At 44.3% G+C, this 15,057-nt stretch overlaps 1 protein-coding gene across 23 annotated transcripts; it reads right to left on the bottom strand.

Annotated features, from left to right (window-relative positions):
• Positions 1-3,616: 3,616 nt before the first annotated feature.
• LOC136520521 (uncharacterized) lies at positions 3,617-14,344 on the bottom strand. 23 transcript variants are annotated; one of them, XR_010775260.1, is made up of 9 exons: positions 13,364-14,344; positions 12,686-12,742; positions 12,393-12,576; positions 10,969-11,526; positions 10,677-10,746; positions 6,295-6,428; positions 5,451-5,713; positions 5,148-5,313; positions 3,617-3,754 (listed from the first exon to the last, which is right to left on the bottom strand). XR_010775260.1 is itself a non-coding variant. In XM_066514070.1 (7 exons), exons 4-7 carry the CDS (start codon positions 10,978-10,980, stop codon positions 5,221-5,223), a joined length of 309 nt encoding a protein of 102 aa, XP_066370167.1. In that variant the 5' UTR covers positions 10,981-11,526; positions 12,393-12,576; positions 12,686-12,742; positions 13,364-14,344; the 3' UTR covers positions 4,472-5,220. The 23 variants fall into 23 exon arrangements, 1 of the variants encoding a protein (XP_066370167.1); XR_010775258.1 differs by lacking the exon at positions 5,451-5,713 and having other exon boundaries at positions 10,969-11,030; positions 11,339-11,526; XR_010775268.1 differs by having other exon boundaries at positions 11,339-11,526.
• Between the last annotated feature and the right edge of the window lie 713 nt (positions 14,345-15,057).

Here is a 15,057-nt window from a genome sequence, read left to right as displayed (position 1 = left end):
CTCGAACTCGCACTCATGGGCTCGGCAAATGCAATAAACCCCTCGCACGACGTAAGGAAAGCCCCTGGAGGAATAAATCCACTCCTCCAGGGCCTCGAGGGCTACACCCAGCGGGTGCGCATGCGCGCACCCACCGAGGCCTCGAGTAAGAAACACCATCCCACCAGGAGCTGCTACGAGCCGAGTCTCATCAAAACCTCAAGGAGAGCGCTCACACTCTCCCTAAGGCTCGGGGGCTACTGTCGGGTACCATAAGAAGGGGTCCCCTAAGCAAAAACCGAAAAAATCGCTTAGACCCTGTCAGAATTAGAGCCAAGAGACAACTATTGGCTAACCCCCGGCCTTGTCCGAGCCCACTGAATCTCCGCCTCGTTCGAGGCCTCGCACGAGGGGCCTCGGACGGCCTACCGATTTTTCGCCTCGCTCGAGGCCTCGCACGAAAGGCCTCGGATGGGGAACCGATTCTCCGTCTCTCTAGAGGCCCCGCGCGTACAGCCTCGGACGAGATGCCGATTCTCCGTCTCGCTCGAAGTCGGCTCGGCAATAACCTCGTCGCCTCTGCCTTGACCGATCTCCACAATAGAGCGTCGCGTCTAATTAATGCGACCAACCACTCCCGCAACATCAGATGGACGACGGCTCGACACAGCAGAGCAGCCGACGAGACAGGAAGTCACATCGGCACCATACCGTCCGGGACAGGACAGGACAGGACAGGGCAGGGGCTATCGGCCGCTGTGCTCGATACTGTGCCCACGACCGGCGCCCGCACTGCACTGTGCTACCTAACCCCTGCTCCAGGAACAACGCGGCGTGGGGAGTCCAGTCCGGGTCACTATAGCCTCGGAATCAGTGTACAGGACCAACTGCTCCCTCCACGCCTCGGCAATCTACTTCAGGGTCTTGGCAACCTCGGGATTCGTGCCCGCTGAGCCCCCCACGATGGCTCGGCCTCGGCACCAACTGAGCCTCGGCTCTTCACGCGGTCAACATACAGCGACCGGCACGTCGCTCGCCAGGTCCTGCGTCAAGCTATCACTGGAGCTCCCACGTCGCACAGGATCGGACGTGACCGGCGCGTTGCTTCAGCACTCCAAGGGCTGGACCACTCCATCGACCATGCCGCCACAGTAACAGGCTACAGGGCTCGGACATGCCGCCTCTGTTCGCACGACGCCACGTAGCTAACACATGTATCACCCCTGTCCCCCCTTCAACTATAAAAGGGAGGGATCGGGGCCGTTTCTAGGAGAGGACAGACTGACCCTGACGCTCACAGACACTCAGGTATAGACGAGCTCACGAGATAGATAAACACGCATAGGAAGAAGAACAGACGAACTCACTCACTCACACGCAAGCAACACTCTGTCACACACACGTTTCCCCGCGGCCTGAGATCAACGTCTCAAGCAAGTCACATCGCTCCACGCAGAGACCTGGGACTAATTCTCTCTCTCGCCCTGCTTGTAACCCCCGACTACAAGCACCTCGGTGCAAGGAATACAAGATCGATCTCTCAGACTAGACGTAGGGCACCTATCGCCTGAACCAGTATAAACCTTGTGTCTCTTTGCATCACCATCTGGGATTAGGGGCACGCAGTACATTTTCACTAGTTGGTTGAGGGCCGCCGGTCCAAAACACCGACATATACCATGTGTTAACATGCATAATTTATGATTAGTAAGTTTATGAACATATCAATTTCTAGACATATATTGAAAACGGGATGAAAAAACGGGAATAAATACGGATCAATTCTGGATAAAAACAGGATCTCACGGAAACGGACGGAAAAACCTCTTTCCTGTTTCTATAAACGGGATCCACAAATACGAAACGGACGAAACAAAATAGAAAACGGAACGGGTCGGAATGGGATTTTTTCGGTCCGTTTTCAACCTAACTGGGCCGACGAGCGCTGGAAGCTGGACCACGCAATTGTCAGAACGTCTATCCGCTTTGTTGCGGCGTACCGCGTGCCCGTTCAAAAAAAAAAAAAAACTGTTCAAGGCCGTGGAAGAAGCTGATCGGCCCGCTGCGTTTCTGTCTGGTCCATGCGAACGGAAATTCTCCAGTCGTCGTCGCGTTCTGTTTTCTTTTTGATCGGTCGTTATCTGTTTTCTGTCTCACTCTTCCCATTCGTCCATCGCATTATGGCGGGGAAGGTAACGAATGGCCAGTGGTGTATAGAGGCTGACCTGGATAAGGGCTTACTAAAGCTAAGAATATCTCCAGTAATATTATTTTTTAGCCCATAACTCGTAATATGAAATAGTGCCACATGACAATCTCATATGATCTTGGTATAAGTGCATGAGACGAATTAAAAGATATCTTTTCTCCTCTATATATGAGATATTATATGCTTATTAGAACTACTTCATAAGTCACCATAAGGGGTGCCCTAAGGGCGTGTACAATTCTATTACGTGGCAAGCTCTTAAGGGGCTAGCATAGAACTTAACTCGATCGTACTTGCAACGGGTGTCCAAGCCACAAGCCCCAAGATCATGTGTTTGATAGTGAGAAACATTTCATACTCTTGGTAGCACTAGGATCATCGTCAAAAGCTATAAAGAGAGAAACGTTTCAGAGAGAATTATTTGGAACCGATTTTCGTTTTTTAGTAGTCCAGAGGAATACTTAAAACTTGGTTCCTTCTGATTTTAGTTCTAATGTTAAGAATTCAACGCGCTAGCCAAATAGTTTCACAAGATTATATAATCGATCAGAGAAATATTTTTGAAGGAAATCTAGATCTAAAACCTTTTTATTTACGAGAATGTAGAACCCCGCAAACGCAACTTAAAGCTCTGCACGATAGCTACTCCATCTGATTTTTCGCCTTTCTATTACCACCTAAAAAGAGAGAAGAGGTTTAGTCCAACAGGACTTGGTGCGCGCGCCCGATACCTGTCTACGTCACAAGGTATAAAAAATTGCGTGTCGTATCGGCTGGGGAGAAGAGAAGATTTATGGAAACAAAAAAAAGGGAAACTCAGCAGAATACGTGCACCGCCTTGAAAAAAAAGAAATACGTGGAATATACGTGCCAAAAAGTGATCGGCTACGACGCCTCGCTGATCCGACTTAGAGCTGACTTATCATCTAGAATCTACATTATTTTTCTCTCACAACAAAACAATTTTAACTAGCTTATCAGCCAACTTTAATACCGGCCGAGGAGAGCAGCGGGGTCACACTAACTGTCACGGGGTGACATACTTTATTGTTTCTGCCGCCGGACAGCCGCAACATTGTTCCCTAGTACAGGGGGCGCGCCATCGCGGGCATATGCGAGTACACGAGGGACAATAGCTTGTAAAACGAGAGAACAGGTTCATCAATAACGTAATATACAAAGCGAGTGTTTAGTTTCAGTAAGTTGGAATTTGGGCCTACTGTAGCACTTTCGTTTTTATTTGGCAATTAGTGTTCAATCATGGACTAATTAGGCTCAAAACGTTCGTCTCGCAATTTCCCACCAAACTGTGTAATTAGTTTTTTTTTCGTCTACATTTAATGCTACGTGCACGGGCCATAAACATTTGATGTGATAGGTACTGTAGCACTTTTTGAGAATTTGGAGTGGAACTAAATATGGGCAAAGGGACAATAGCATGTAAAAGGTACTAAAGAGGCTGGTGTGCCTGTCCCCAGGAACTGTTGCTAGTAGCAAGTTTTACAGCCGTTCCGAAACAGGGTTGTCCATGGCACAAAATGATGAAGCCGTTATGTTGTTTTGTACCTGAGCATAGAATGAAGGTGCTAAATTTATCAGCACAGTAGGACATCTAAAGCTTCATAAAGAGGGTTTCATATATGTAAAAATTGTTGAAACAGCTATCTAGGTGTGCAGTGCCACACATGATGACGACTTTTTATTTACGTGCTGCATCATGTATGTCACCCTTTCTAATTAAACTATGAAGTAGCAGGGAGGTTACTGGAAAATCCATCTGATAGACATCTAGCCAACTCTTTGCGTTGGACTACCTGTCTTGAGTTCATGCTTTAAAAGATGTAGGGACTTAAATTAGGCTAAGAAACGTATTTTACAAATTTTGAGCACTGAATTATTTCTAATACGTGGAGACGATTGTACTAAAGTTGAGCCATGTAAAGGCGCGATAATGGAGTTATATTGCTACGTCCTTTACAAATTTGGAGCATTGAATTATTTCTAAATTCTAATGCATGGAGAGGACTGTATTAAAGTTGAGCTATGTAAAGTCGCGAAAATGTTGAGTCATCTTGTTGAAACCAATGAGGCAAATGTTCAAATGGAACATGAGGTATATGTAAACTGAGACACTCCATGGGATTGAGCGAAGAAAAACCTGTAGAATTTGATAACAAACCTTTATACGATCGGATAAGCCTAGACAATTGACTTGCACACTGTGTGGCAAATAGGTTGGCAGCAGTAGCGGCAGACGACATGGTTTTTGGCATAAGCTGGAATTGGGACTATATGTAACAACTTGCAGGAACCGAACGCAAATGGGAAGGCTATCTATTATGAGCAGAGGATTCATAAATTGTTCTAAATCAATCAACCGTAGCACATGTGATGGACATAGGCCATGGGTAGGCCTATGGGTGTCATAATAAACTGGAAGCATTCATCCACAGAAGAAGGGTTCTTGTGTGGTAAAAAAACAGAATTTAGCTTGGAAGCAAAATATAAAATGCTAGATGTAAATAATGGAAGGCAAGATAGGGCGTTGTACACTTAACATCTAGTTGTCCAGCAGGCTATAGCGGATCACAAAAAGGGGACAATTTCCTACAAACTCAGATAATTCTTTGTGCTTTCTTAAATAACTGAATAAACAGTAATGAATCAACATTTTAATAAGAAAAATGGTCCACAACATGTAGCAAAGAAAGCCACTATCTGCAGCACAATTAATAATAGTGCCTTTTTTTACTCATTGTGCTGTGGCCATTCATAACTGGACATCTAAGAAAAATAATTTACGAGTAAAGATATCACCTATATCTTGATAGACACAACTTTGTGACAAGAAATTTCACATTTGCCGTCCAGAATAGGTTTCAGAATTATTGCTGGTTTACATAACACTGGCGTCAAAAAGAACATGGCAGTTTTGCTTCAAGGAGTAAAGGTTACTCACGTTCCAACATGCTGGAGAGGCTGTCTATCGTCAATAATTCATTGAAGCTTGTGAGGTCGAAAAGGCAACTTATTCAATAACTCTTCTCCATTTGGTCTTCTTGATTCAGCAATAGCAGCAAGAAGTTCCTCCCAATGTTCAGTAGCCTCCATGCTTGTCCGACATTCTACAAATTTGAAGGAAAATTCATAAGTTCCCCAAATAGGCATCAATCAAATTGATGGCACTCGCAATGGAATGGCAACTGCTTTCAGTAATCAAATGCAGTTTCCATCATCTGGTAAACTCTAGATCATGACTTACTCTTTGAACTGAATCCAAGGACGTAACACCAGCAACCTTGAGGCTATCGTTGATATTGTCCAGTGGCTTTCTAAAAAAAATGACGTACTCAGTGCAAAGAGCTCCCGCTCTGTGCGGGGTCTGGGGAAGGGTGTCAGTGACAAGTCTTACCCTCGCCTGTGCAATGCGAGGAGACCGCGACTCGAACCCGGGACCTTCCGGTCATAGGCAGTAAGACTCTACCGCTTGCACTAGGCCCGCCCTTCGTCCAGTGGCTTTCTAACCTGACAAATACCTTTTTACATCAGTACTAAACCATAGGCAGATCAAACATGGCAACAATACATGATTCATTATCCTATAGGATTGTCCATAAATATGAGGCACTTAACAATTATATGCTAAGGAGGTGCTTGAACTATATTTTACATATTGGGTGGTAGACAGGTATGTAGCTACTGACACTACACGGACATAGTGCCGTAAGTAAATTTGACGTAGCTATATAATATACAAACACCAAGTCGAGCGACCAAGGTTCTAAACAGGTTGAGGTGTTTTTTTTCCAGACGCCGTTGCTACATACAGAGGGTTGAGTGCAAAATAAAATTTTGCGTGTGGGGCAAAATGGTTAAGCGGACGTCTTGTTCTATGGCATCACTCCCTCTATCATAAAGATGTCGATTTCATGTGTGTGATAAGTTCTTGAACACATGGCAAATAGATCTGTATAAATGGAGAAATTGTGGGGTAGCTATTTTGTTGAGTGTAAAAATGAGGGAGCAAGAGAGAGTGTTTCAATTTATGCTGGTTCTGTTCAGTGTGTAATAACATGTTCTGTTCAGGAGCACACATGCAGCTATACCTTAGAATTAAACTGGCAATCAAAATATCTGTGAACCAAGAAAGGCGATCCTTCAGTGCAGATACTCTTTCTCCAACTATTCAGTTGCCGCTGCGTATCACCAGTGAATATTGAATTCCTCAGGACAGACCTCACTACATATTAGGAAAGGCGTATTATACCTAAAATTATTGAAATGGGCTATGTAGATAAGTCTGAAACCATTGAAAACAAATTGCAGTCCCTCAGATCATAAAAGATACACATCAACAATTTCTCAGCAAGAGGTTTGACCCTTTAAAATGGCAACATTTACGGAAGCCAAGATGATAGATGCTGTAAGCTGTAAAACGAGGTGGCTAGCTGTATGAAAGAGAATTCATTTATAGAAATCAGAGCGCTAAAAGAAACCTTTGAAAATATAGTAGCAAGTATGTATCAGTATGAAAATTGTCAAGTTCCCATTCATCATCAGCATTTTTTAGACACGTACGATGGATCAAAGGGCAACAATCAATGGTGATAAAGATAAACATGGTTAAATCAATAACTTAGGTCTGTAGCTGGACCTATCCCATTAAGACCTGAGGTACCGAAATTAAAAAATGTGTTATTTGTCATAATCTGTGTGGTCCACAATTTGAGACAGGGGCCGTAAGAGATGATGTGCCTCCATTATTAATAGTTAATGGACATATTGTACATGAACGAATTTAGGCATAAATATATAGAAGTGCTTACTTAAAACTACAAACCATGGATAATGTGAGTAATTTATCGCAGCAACAACAACAACAAAGCCTTTAAGTCCCAAACAAGTTGGAGTAGGCTAGAGTTGAAACCCAGCAGAAGCAATCAAGGTTCAGGCACGTGAATAGCTGTCTTCCAAGCACTCCTATCTAAGGCTAAGTCTTTGGGTATATTCCATCATTTCAAGTCTCCTTTTATTGCCTCTAACCAAGTCAACTTCGGTCTTCCTCTGCCTCTCTTCACGTTACTATCCTGGCTTAGGATTCCACTACGTACCGGTGCCTCTGGAGGTCTCCGTCGGATATGTTCAAACCATCTCAACCGGTGTTGGACAAGCTTTTCTTCAATTGGTGCTATCCCTAATCTATCACGTATATCATCGTTCCGAACTCGATCCCTTTTTGTATGACCGCAAATCCAACGCAACATACGCATTTCCGCGACACTTATCTGTTAAACATGTCGTATTTTCGTAGGCCAACATTCTGCACCATGCAACATAGCAGGTCTAATCGCCATCCTATAAAACTTGCCTTTTAGCTTCTGTGGTACCCTTTTGTCACATAGAACACCAGATGCTTGCCGCCACTTCATCCACCCTACTTTGATTCTATGGCTAACATCTTCATCAATATCCCCGTCTCTCTATAGCATTGATACTAAATATCGAAAGGTATCCTTCCTAGGCACTACTTGACCTTCCAAACTAATATCTTCCTCCTCCCGAGTAGTAGTGCCGAAGTCACATCTCATATACTCTGTTTTAGTTCTACTGAGTCTAAAACCTTTGGACTCCAAAATCTCCCGCCATAACTCCAGTTTCTGATTCACTCCTGTCCGGCTTTCATCAACTAGCACTATATCGTCCGTGAAAAGCATACATCAAGGGATGTCCCCTTGTATGTCCCTTGTGACCTCATCTATCACTAAGACAAACAAATAAGGGCTCAAAGCTGACCCTTGATGTAGTCTCATCCTAATCGGAAAGTCATCCGTGTCTCCATCACTTATTCGAACTCTAGTCACAACATTATTGTACATGTCCTTAATGAGCCCAACGTACTTCGTTAGGACTTTATGTTTGTCCAAAGCCCACCACATAACATTCCTTGGTATTTTATCATAAGCCTTCTCCAAGTCAATAAAAACCATGTGTAGGTTCTTCTTCTTCTCCCTATACCGCTCCATAACTTGTCTTATTAAGAAAATGGCTTTCATGGTTGACCTTCCAGGCATGAAACCAAATTGGTTCATAGAGACACGCGTTATTGCTCTCAAGCGATGCTCGACAACTCTCTCCCATAGCTTCATAGTATGGCTCATCAACTTAATTCCCCGATAATTAGTACAACTTTGAATATCCCCTTTATTCTTGTAGATCGGTACCAATATACTTCTCCTCCACTCATCAGGCATCTTGTTCGATCGAAAAATATGGTTGAACAGCTTGGTTAGCCATACTATAGCTATGTCCTCGAGGCATCTCCACACCTCAATTGGGATACCATCCGGTCCCATCGCCTTACCTCCTTTCATCCTTTTCAACGCCTCTCTGACATCAGATTCTTGGATTCTCCGCACAAAGCGCTTATTGGTGTCATCAAAAGAGTCATCCAACTGAAGGTTGTGTCCATATTCTCACCATTGAACAATTTGTCAAAATACTCTTGCTATCGATATCGGATCTCATCCTCCTTCACCAAGAGATGCTCCCTTTCATCCTTAATGCACTTAACTTGGTTGAAGTCCCTTGTCTTTCTCTCACGAACTCTAACCATTCTATAAATGTCATTCTCTCCTTCCTTCATACTCAAATGTTGGTAAAGATCCTCGTACGCTCTACCCTTTGCCACACTTACAACTCGCTTTGCAGTCTTCTTTGCCATCTTGTACTTCTCTATGTTGTCCACACTCCTGTCATGGTACAAGCGTCTATAACATTATTTCTTCTCCTTAATAGCCCTTTGGACTTCCTCGTTCCACCACCAAGTATCTTTAGCCTCGCCTCCACTTCCTTTGGTTACTCCACACACCTCTGAGGCCACCTTCCGAATGTTGGTTACCATCTTCTCCCACATGTTGTTTATGTCCTCTTCTTCCTTCCAAGAGCCCTATTTGATAACCCTTTTCCTGAATACCTCTGACGTCTCCCCTTTCAATTTTCACCACTTTGTTCTTTCAATCTTAGCTTGTTTATCCCTACGGGCACGCACCTGAAAACGAAAGTCTGCCACCAAAAGCTTATGTTGAGAAACAACACACTCCCCTGGTATCACCTTGCAACCCAAGCATGCTTGTTTGTCCTTTCTTCTTGCGAGGACAAAGTCAATCTGGCTAAAGTGTTGTCCGCTACTGAAGGTCACTAGATGAGATTCACTCTTTCTAAAGAAAGTGTTGGCTATCATCAGGTCAAAAGCTACTGCGAAGTCTAGAACTTCCTCCCCCTCCTGATTCCTACTACCATAACCAAAACCTCCATGAGCTGCCTCAAAACCTGCGCTTGTAGTACCTACATGCCCATTAAGATCTCCTATAAAAAGCTTCTCACTACTAGGTACAACTCTAATCAGACCATCTAAGTCTTCCCAGAACTGTCTCTTAGTACTCTCGTCGAGGCCTACTTAGAGGGCATACGTACTAATTACGTTCAAGACCATATCACCAACGACAAGCTTGACTAAGATAATCCTATCTCCTTGCCTTCTTACTCCCACCACACCATTCTTGAGGCTCTTATCAATCAAAACTCCTACTCCATTTCTATTCGTGATAGTCCATGTGTACCAAAGCTTGAAACCTGTATTGTCTACCTCCTTCGCCTTCTAATCCTTTCATTTAGTCTCTTGAACGCATAATATATTTACACGCCTCCTAGTCGCGGTATCAACTAATTCTCTTAACTTACCTGTAAGCGACCCTACATTCCAACTACCTAAACGGATCCTAGTTGGTTCGACTAGCTTCCTTACCCTTCGCACCCATCGACTCAGATGTGAAGACTCTTGCTCATTTTTCACTACACCCGGGCGCCGATGTAGCGCGCCACTAAGGAAGCGACAACCCGATCCTTGCTCACTTCACACCATGCCCAGATCACGACACGGCGCGTCACCAAGGGGGTGCCGACCCGGCCCTTGCCCATTTAACACCATACCCGGGTTCCGATATGGCGCGTCGCTAAGAGGATTACGCCCCAACAATTTTCTTTCGGGTCCCCAATGTGAGTAATTTATCGCAAGCTAACTAATTTGTAACACTTACAATGGCATGCTAGCTGAGGAAGCAAAAAGTAATTACTCCTGTGTTAAGGGAGCAAACTAATATAAGGAAAACTGAAAAACACACGAATAGATTAAAGTCAACGCAAATGTATAAAAATCATATAAATTAGACACATGTTCAGATTTTACTGGCACAACATGAATCATATGCATAAGCAAAATCAATCCATACATAAAGAAAAGGAAGTCAAAGGATTAGAGGCATGATGTGGCAAAAGGAAGTAGAGGGGAGTTTTTGTAGGGGACCGTACAAAGGCAAAGCAAGTTGAGGGAGGAAGAAGAAGAACAGACTCACAGAAGTTGGTAAGTAGCGCTTATTTTTCTAAGAAAAAATAGGGACAGGGAAGGAAAGAGCAGTCTGTGTCAATAGACCTTTGCCATCATATCGAATGACATATATCCAGTTATCATATGCTGTCTTTACCCATGCATCAGCAAACAGCTGTAAACAACGATGAAGTACTAATCAGTGGTGTTTTTTTATAGAAAAAAAGAATAACCTCAGCATAGAGCTAATTCAGTACAAATTATTGCTAGTAAGCTAGTAAGGTAGGATGATCTGGAAGGATCGTAGAAAGTCAACCATTTACGAAGTAACAATAGGTAAATTTAGTACAAATTATTGCTATCTTCAAGAGTTGAGGAATAAATAACTGCACTTCACCTTTTTTGTCATGTCAGCGCGAAAAAATCATTGGATACTGAATGCGTCTTTTGTAAAATAATCTGACCATGAGCATGACACATATGAGACGAAGGTGGTGCACCTGTAATAGACATCCGCTCCTACACGTACTGGAAGAGAACATATAGCAAGAAAGTATGAAAACATCCTGAGCATATTATCATGCATCGGATGGAAAAATCCTAATCTATGATGGGAAAAGGGGAATATAGATAGAAAAAAAAAAACAAAAAGGAAGCAAATTCATCAATGTGAAGTAGCATGGTAACGTTTATAATCTATAAAGAACCTACACTACAAATATTTAGCTGCATAAGTGAGCACAGAAGGAAAGTGAAATCGCACATACCCTGACCTGTTGCTCTTGATTGGAGAAGTAAGTCCACAAAACTGAATCTGCAATGCTACCAAATTTGATAGAAGCACCAGAAGGTAGCACAATAATTGCAGACTTTGCTCGTCCTGCAGAATTACAAATTAAATCAAATTAGAAATGGTAGCACAGACTCATCCAAGCATCGTCAAATTTTTTACTCCCTGCAAGAGCCAAAAAAATGCTTACATTAGTAAACACATCCTTAGCAAAAACTTATTTTGCTAGCGATTAAAATTTTGCATTAGCTTCAGTTAGGAATTCACAAACACTAATCAAGATATTGCAAGACCATTTCATACAAGAGGCATCTATTTTCATTCAATGTAGGGCAGAACTAGAAATCATGTGCGGCATTGCCGCGCGGATGATCCTATGTCGGGCCAGCACCAGCCTGCGATACTTCAGCCAGCTGCTGCAGGTGAACAGGACCGGATTCCATACACATTGTGTATAGCCTGGTTGAGGAAATCATTCTCAAGAAAGGATAATGACTATATCAACTTGAATAGAGAAAAGGAAGTTCAGAATACGTGGTAGGCCTAGATAGTATAGCGATTCAGAAGAACTCGTGATAACCAAAGAAGACATGTCAGTGATAATTTTAGCGTAGCCGTAGCATAACTTTCCAATGTGTTGCACATGACAACCGAGGCTGTGAGGTGGACTAATGTGCTATGACAGTATCACTCGATTGAAAACATATTGACATTTTTTTTCTTTGGATTAGTTGCTTAAAGTAGTGCATAAAAGATACTAATCAATGTTAGGCGTGCATTTCCACATTATACCATACTGCAGTTAAGATTCTTGTCTGAAGTTGAATGATCCTTACAGGTTTCTGGTCTAATTTATTTAGTTTTGCAAGGAACTTGTTCATTCTTATAAGCACATTATATATAAAACATCTGCACATTCAAGATATTCATCTAAAAGCTCAAAATTTATGATTTGAGATTATCTACCAAAAAAGGAACAAGATAAGCATTGTCAGACAATGAACTGCCTTATTTTCTTTGTAAACCCATACTTTTCTGAGCAAGAGCATAATCAGAATTCAGAAGTGCAAATACAATGTCGATGTCACTATCACTATTGTGGACCAGCTTGTAGAGTTCCACGTCGATATCAACGGTGGCATCGTGACTGATTCTTTCCGTTGATCAACTCCAGGTGCTGAATCAGTTTTGATTGGTTGACATTCAGGTTGCGCTCTGCTCGCCAAGCAGGCGAAAAAATTCATGAACAATGGAAGCAATACCCGATCAAACCAAAGCCTCCGAGAAATGCCAGAGAGCAAGAACAGCTAGCACGCATCCTAACCTTGTCATGGGCCGGCTGCTTGGCAACGCTGTCTTCTTTTCGTCCCTTCTACTCTTCCTGAAGAGAGGAAAGGAACGCCTCAATTAAACAAATTTGGAAACAAGAACCATAAAAAAAAGACTCGATCTTGTGATAGGAGATTACTGCAACATAGACTAACAAAGTTGCTCAATTAATTATAGGGTAGTTTAGATGTGCTGAAAGCCTGAATATTTCCTCTGCCAAATGCATAGAAAAGAATACCTTATTGCATACGCCGCTTTTCTTATTTTTCCTGTTTTATCTTATAGCATAGTGAATAAAAACAATTTCGAGAGTGAATGAAATGTAGCATTGGTACAAATTATATTTTGATAAAATGGTAGCGTAACAAAAAATACCATTACAAATCCCAAACCAGGTTCAGATTACGCATGTTTGGGCTTAAGGTTAGAAATCGTTTCTGAACGATAACACTGAGCACTGCATAATTCAGAACTACGAAATCTCTCCCACTCAATCAATGCACACCTAGGAGCTAACTAATCATTTCGTCTCCCTTCTCATTCCTGAAAATATTTGAATACAAATGCTTTATAATAGCATTACAATAAAGTCCATATGAGGAGAATAATCCTAAGCAATAGGAGAGGAGAGGGATAAATCACAGCATGGGACGGAGGCAAGCCTGGGCCTCACCTTCACAGCTTGGATCAGTGCCAAATCTGGCGGTTGCCTCATTGCCTGGAGGAGGGGAGTGGTTCCATTGCTGCGGGAGAGCGAGGTACGGACGCCATGGATTTCGGCCGTAAATCACGGCGGCGTTCATCCAGCCGAGAACGACGCCACTTAGCAACCGCCATTGTCGACGCAATCCATGCCAACATCACTTGCGGCTAGCCATGGAGGAATGACTGAGCTCAAGGCGAGCGCATACTGATGGATTCGGCATCTCGCACCCTGGCCCAATGCTGCGTCGTCTCGACAAAGGTCTGGCGGCGGCCGACATGGAGACAATGAGAAAGGTGGCCGGCAAGAAGAGGGAGAGGAAGCGCAGCCGCCGAGTTCCCGAGGTAGCGGAAGCGACCGGATCGAGGGGATCCTGGGCGTGCACTACAGGCGAGAGCTGATAGGGTCGCTGGGGCCTCATCCGACACCGGGATGGGCTGAACCGGAGTGGCCAGGGCCGCCGCACGATCACCCCGCTTGCGTCGGGGCCGCTAGGGCCTCCGCCCGCGCGCGGGAGGAGGGAGGTCCGGGGGTCGCCCGCGAGCGGTCTCCTCCTCACGGGCTACCGCCGCCGCCAAACCGCGCGGGCACAGCCGGCGGCGCTCGTGGTCGCGCGGGTGCGTGAGGGCCCTGGGCAGGCTCCATCGCCACCGGCCGCTCTTCCCCTGGCGAGAATCGGCAGTGCCGAGCGCGTGCTCTTCTCTGCTCCCGTGGGGAAGAAGGAGAAAATCTCGTTGGTGCAAGGGTCGTACGGACGCGCGCCAGACGGGCCGTGTGCATGGCCGGCGACGCGGGTCCGGGTTAACGGCTTAGCGGGACAGCCGGGGTTGACGGTGCCCGCACCCTGTCCGCGCTGGGGCCGCTGGCCGCTGCCCGTGCCGGGAGGAGGGAGGTGCGGAGGAGGCAGACGGCGGTGGGAGGACTGGAGGAGAGAAACGCGCCGCGAACAGACCGAGAAGGCGCCCGCGAGCGGGTTCGCGACCGCTCGGGTTGACGCTTAACGGGTGTGAGACCCGTTACAACCCAGATCGGACGGTCCATATGGCGTCTTGGCTGGATCTGACGGCTGGAGGGTTTGCGGGCGACGTGGCTCGTTGCCCGTCTTTTGGAAGCAGGATTCCTATACCGGCCCCGTTCATATGCCTTTAAACCTGGCTTGATCTGTTTCTTTTTTTTATCCGGAACAGTGTTTTCCTCTTACAAATTCCTTCAGATTACTCCAAAATTCCTCCAAGCTAACGGGGCCACTGAGATTAATAGATTTTCAATGTACAATATTCCCCTAATTTGCTAAAATTTCATGTCTAATATCACGTGGTTGTCAACTATACATGTATATACGTAATTCAATTTTAGACATTTATAGTTAACCGTTTTAATGACTCTTGTTCTATTTTTAGTCAGGTTCAGACATCCCTATTAATGCAACCTGAAAAACATCTTATTTCTTCTCGACACCTGAAAAGATGGTAATAACATCATCACATTACGATACCAAGTCTAGATACTTGCTCATGTGTCCACGTCGGATAAAAATCATCATTCACTTGCAATAAGAAGAATGGATCCACATGTCCATGTCTAATATGATTTTTTATTATTTACTGCAAATCCATCGTAGTAGGTGTCAACAAAAACCGTGCTTTTGTGTAACACACGAGCAT

This window comes from Miscanthus floridulus, chromosome 18 (genome assembly GCF_019320115.1).
Source record: "Miscanthus floridulus cultivar M001 chromosome 18, ASM1932011v1, whole genome shotgun sequence".
NCBI lineage: Eukaryota > Viridiplantae > Streptophyta > Magnoliopsida > Poales > Poaceae > Miscanthus > Miscanthus floridulus.
Note: the sequence above shows the minus strand (reverse complement) of the source record. Positions and strands in the feature narration are given on the sequence as shown.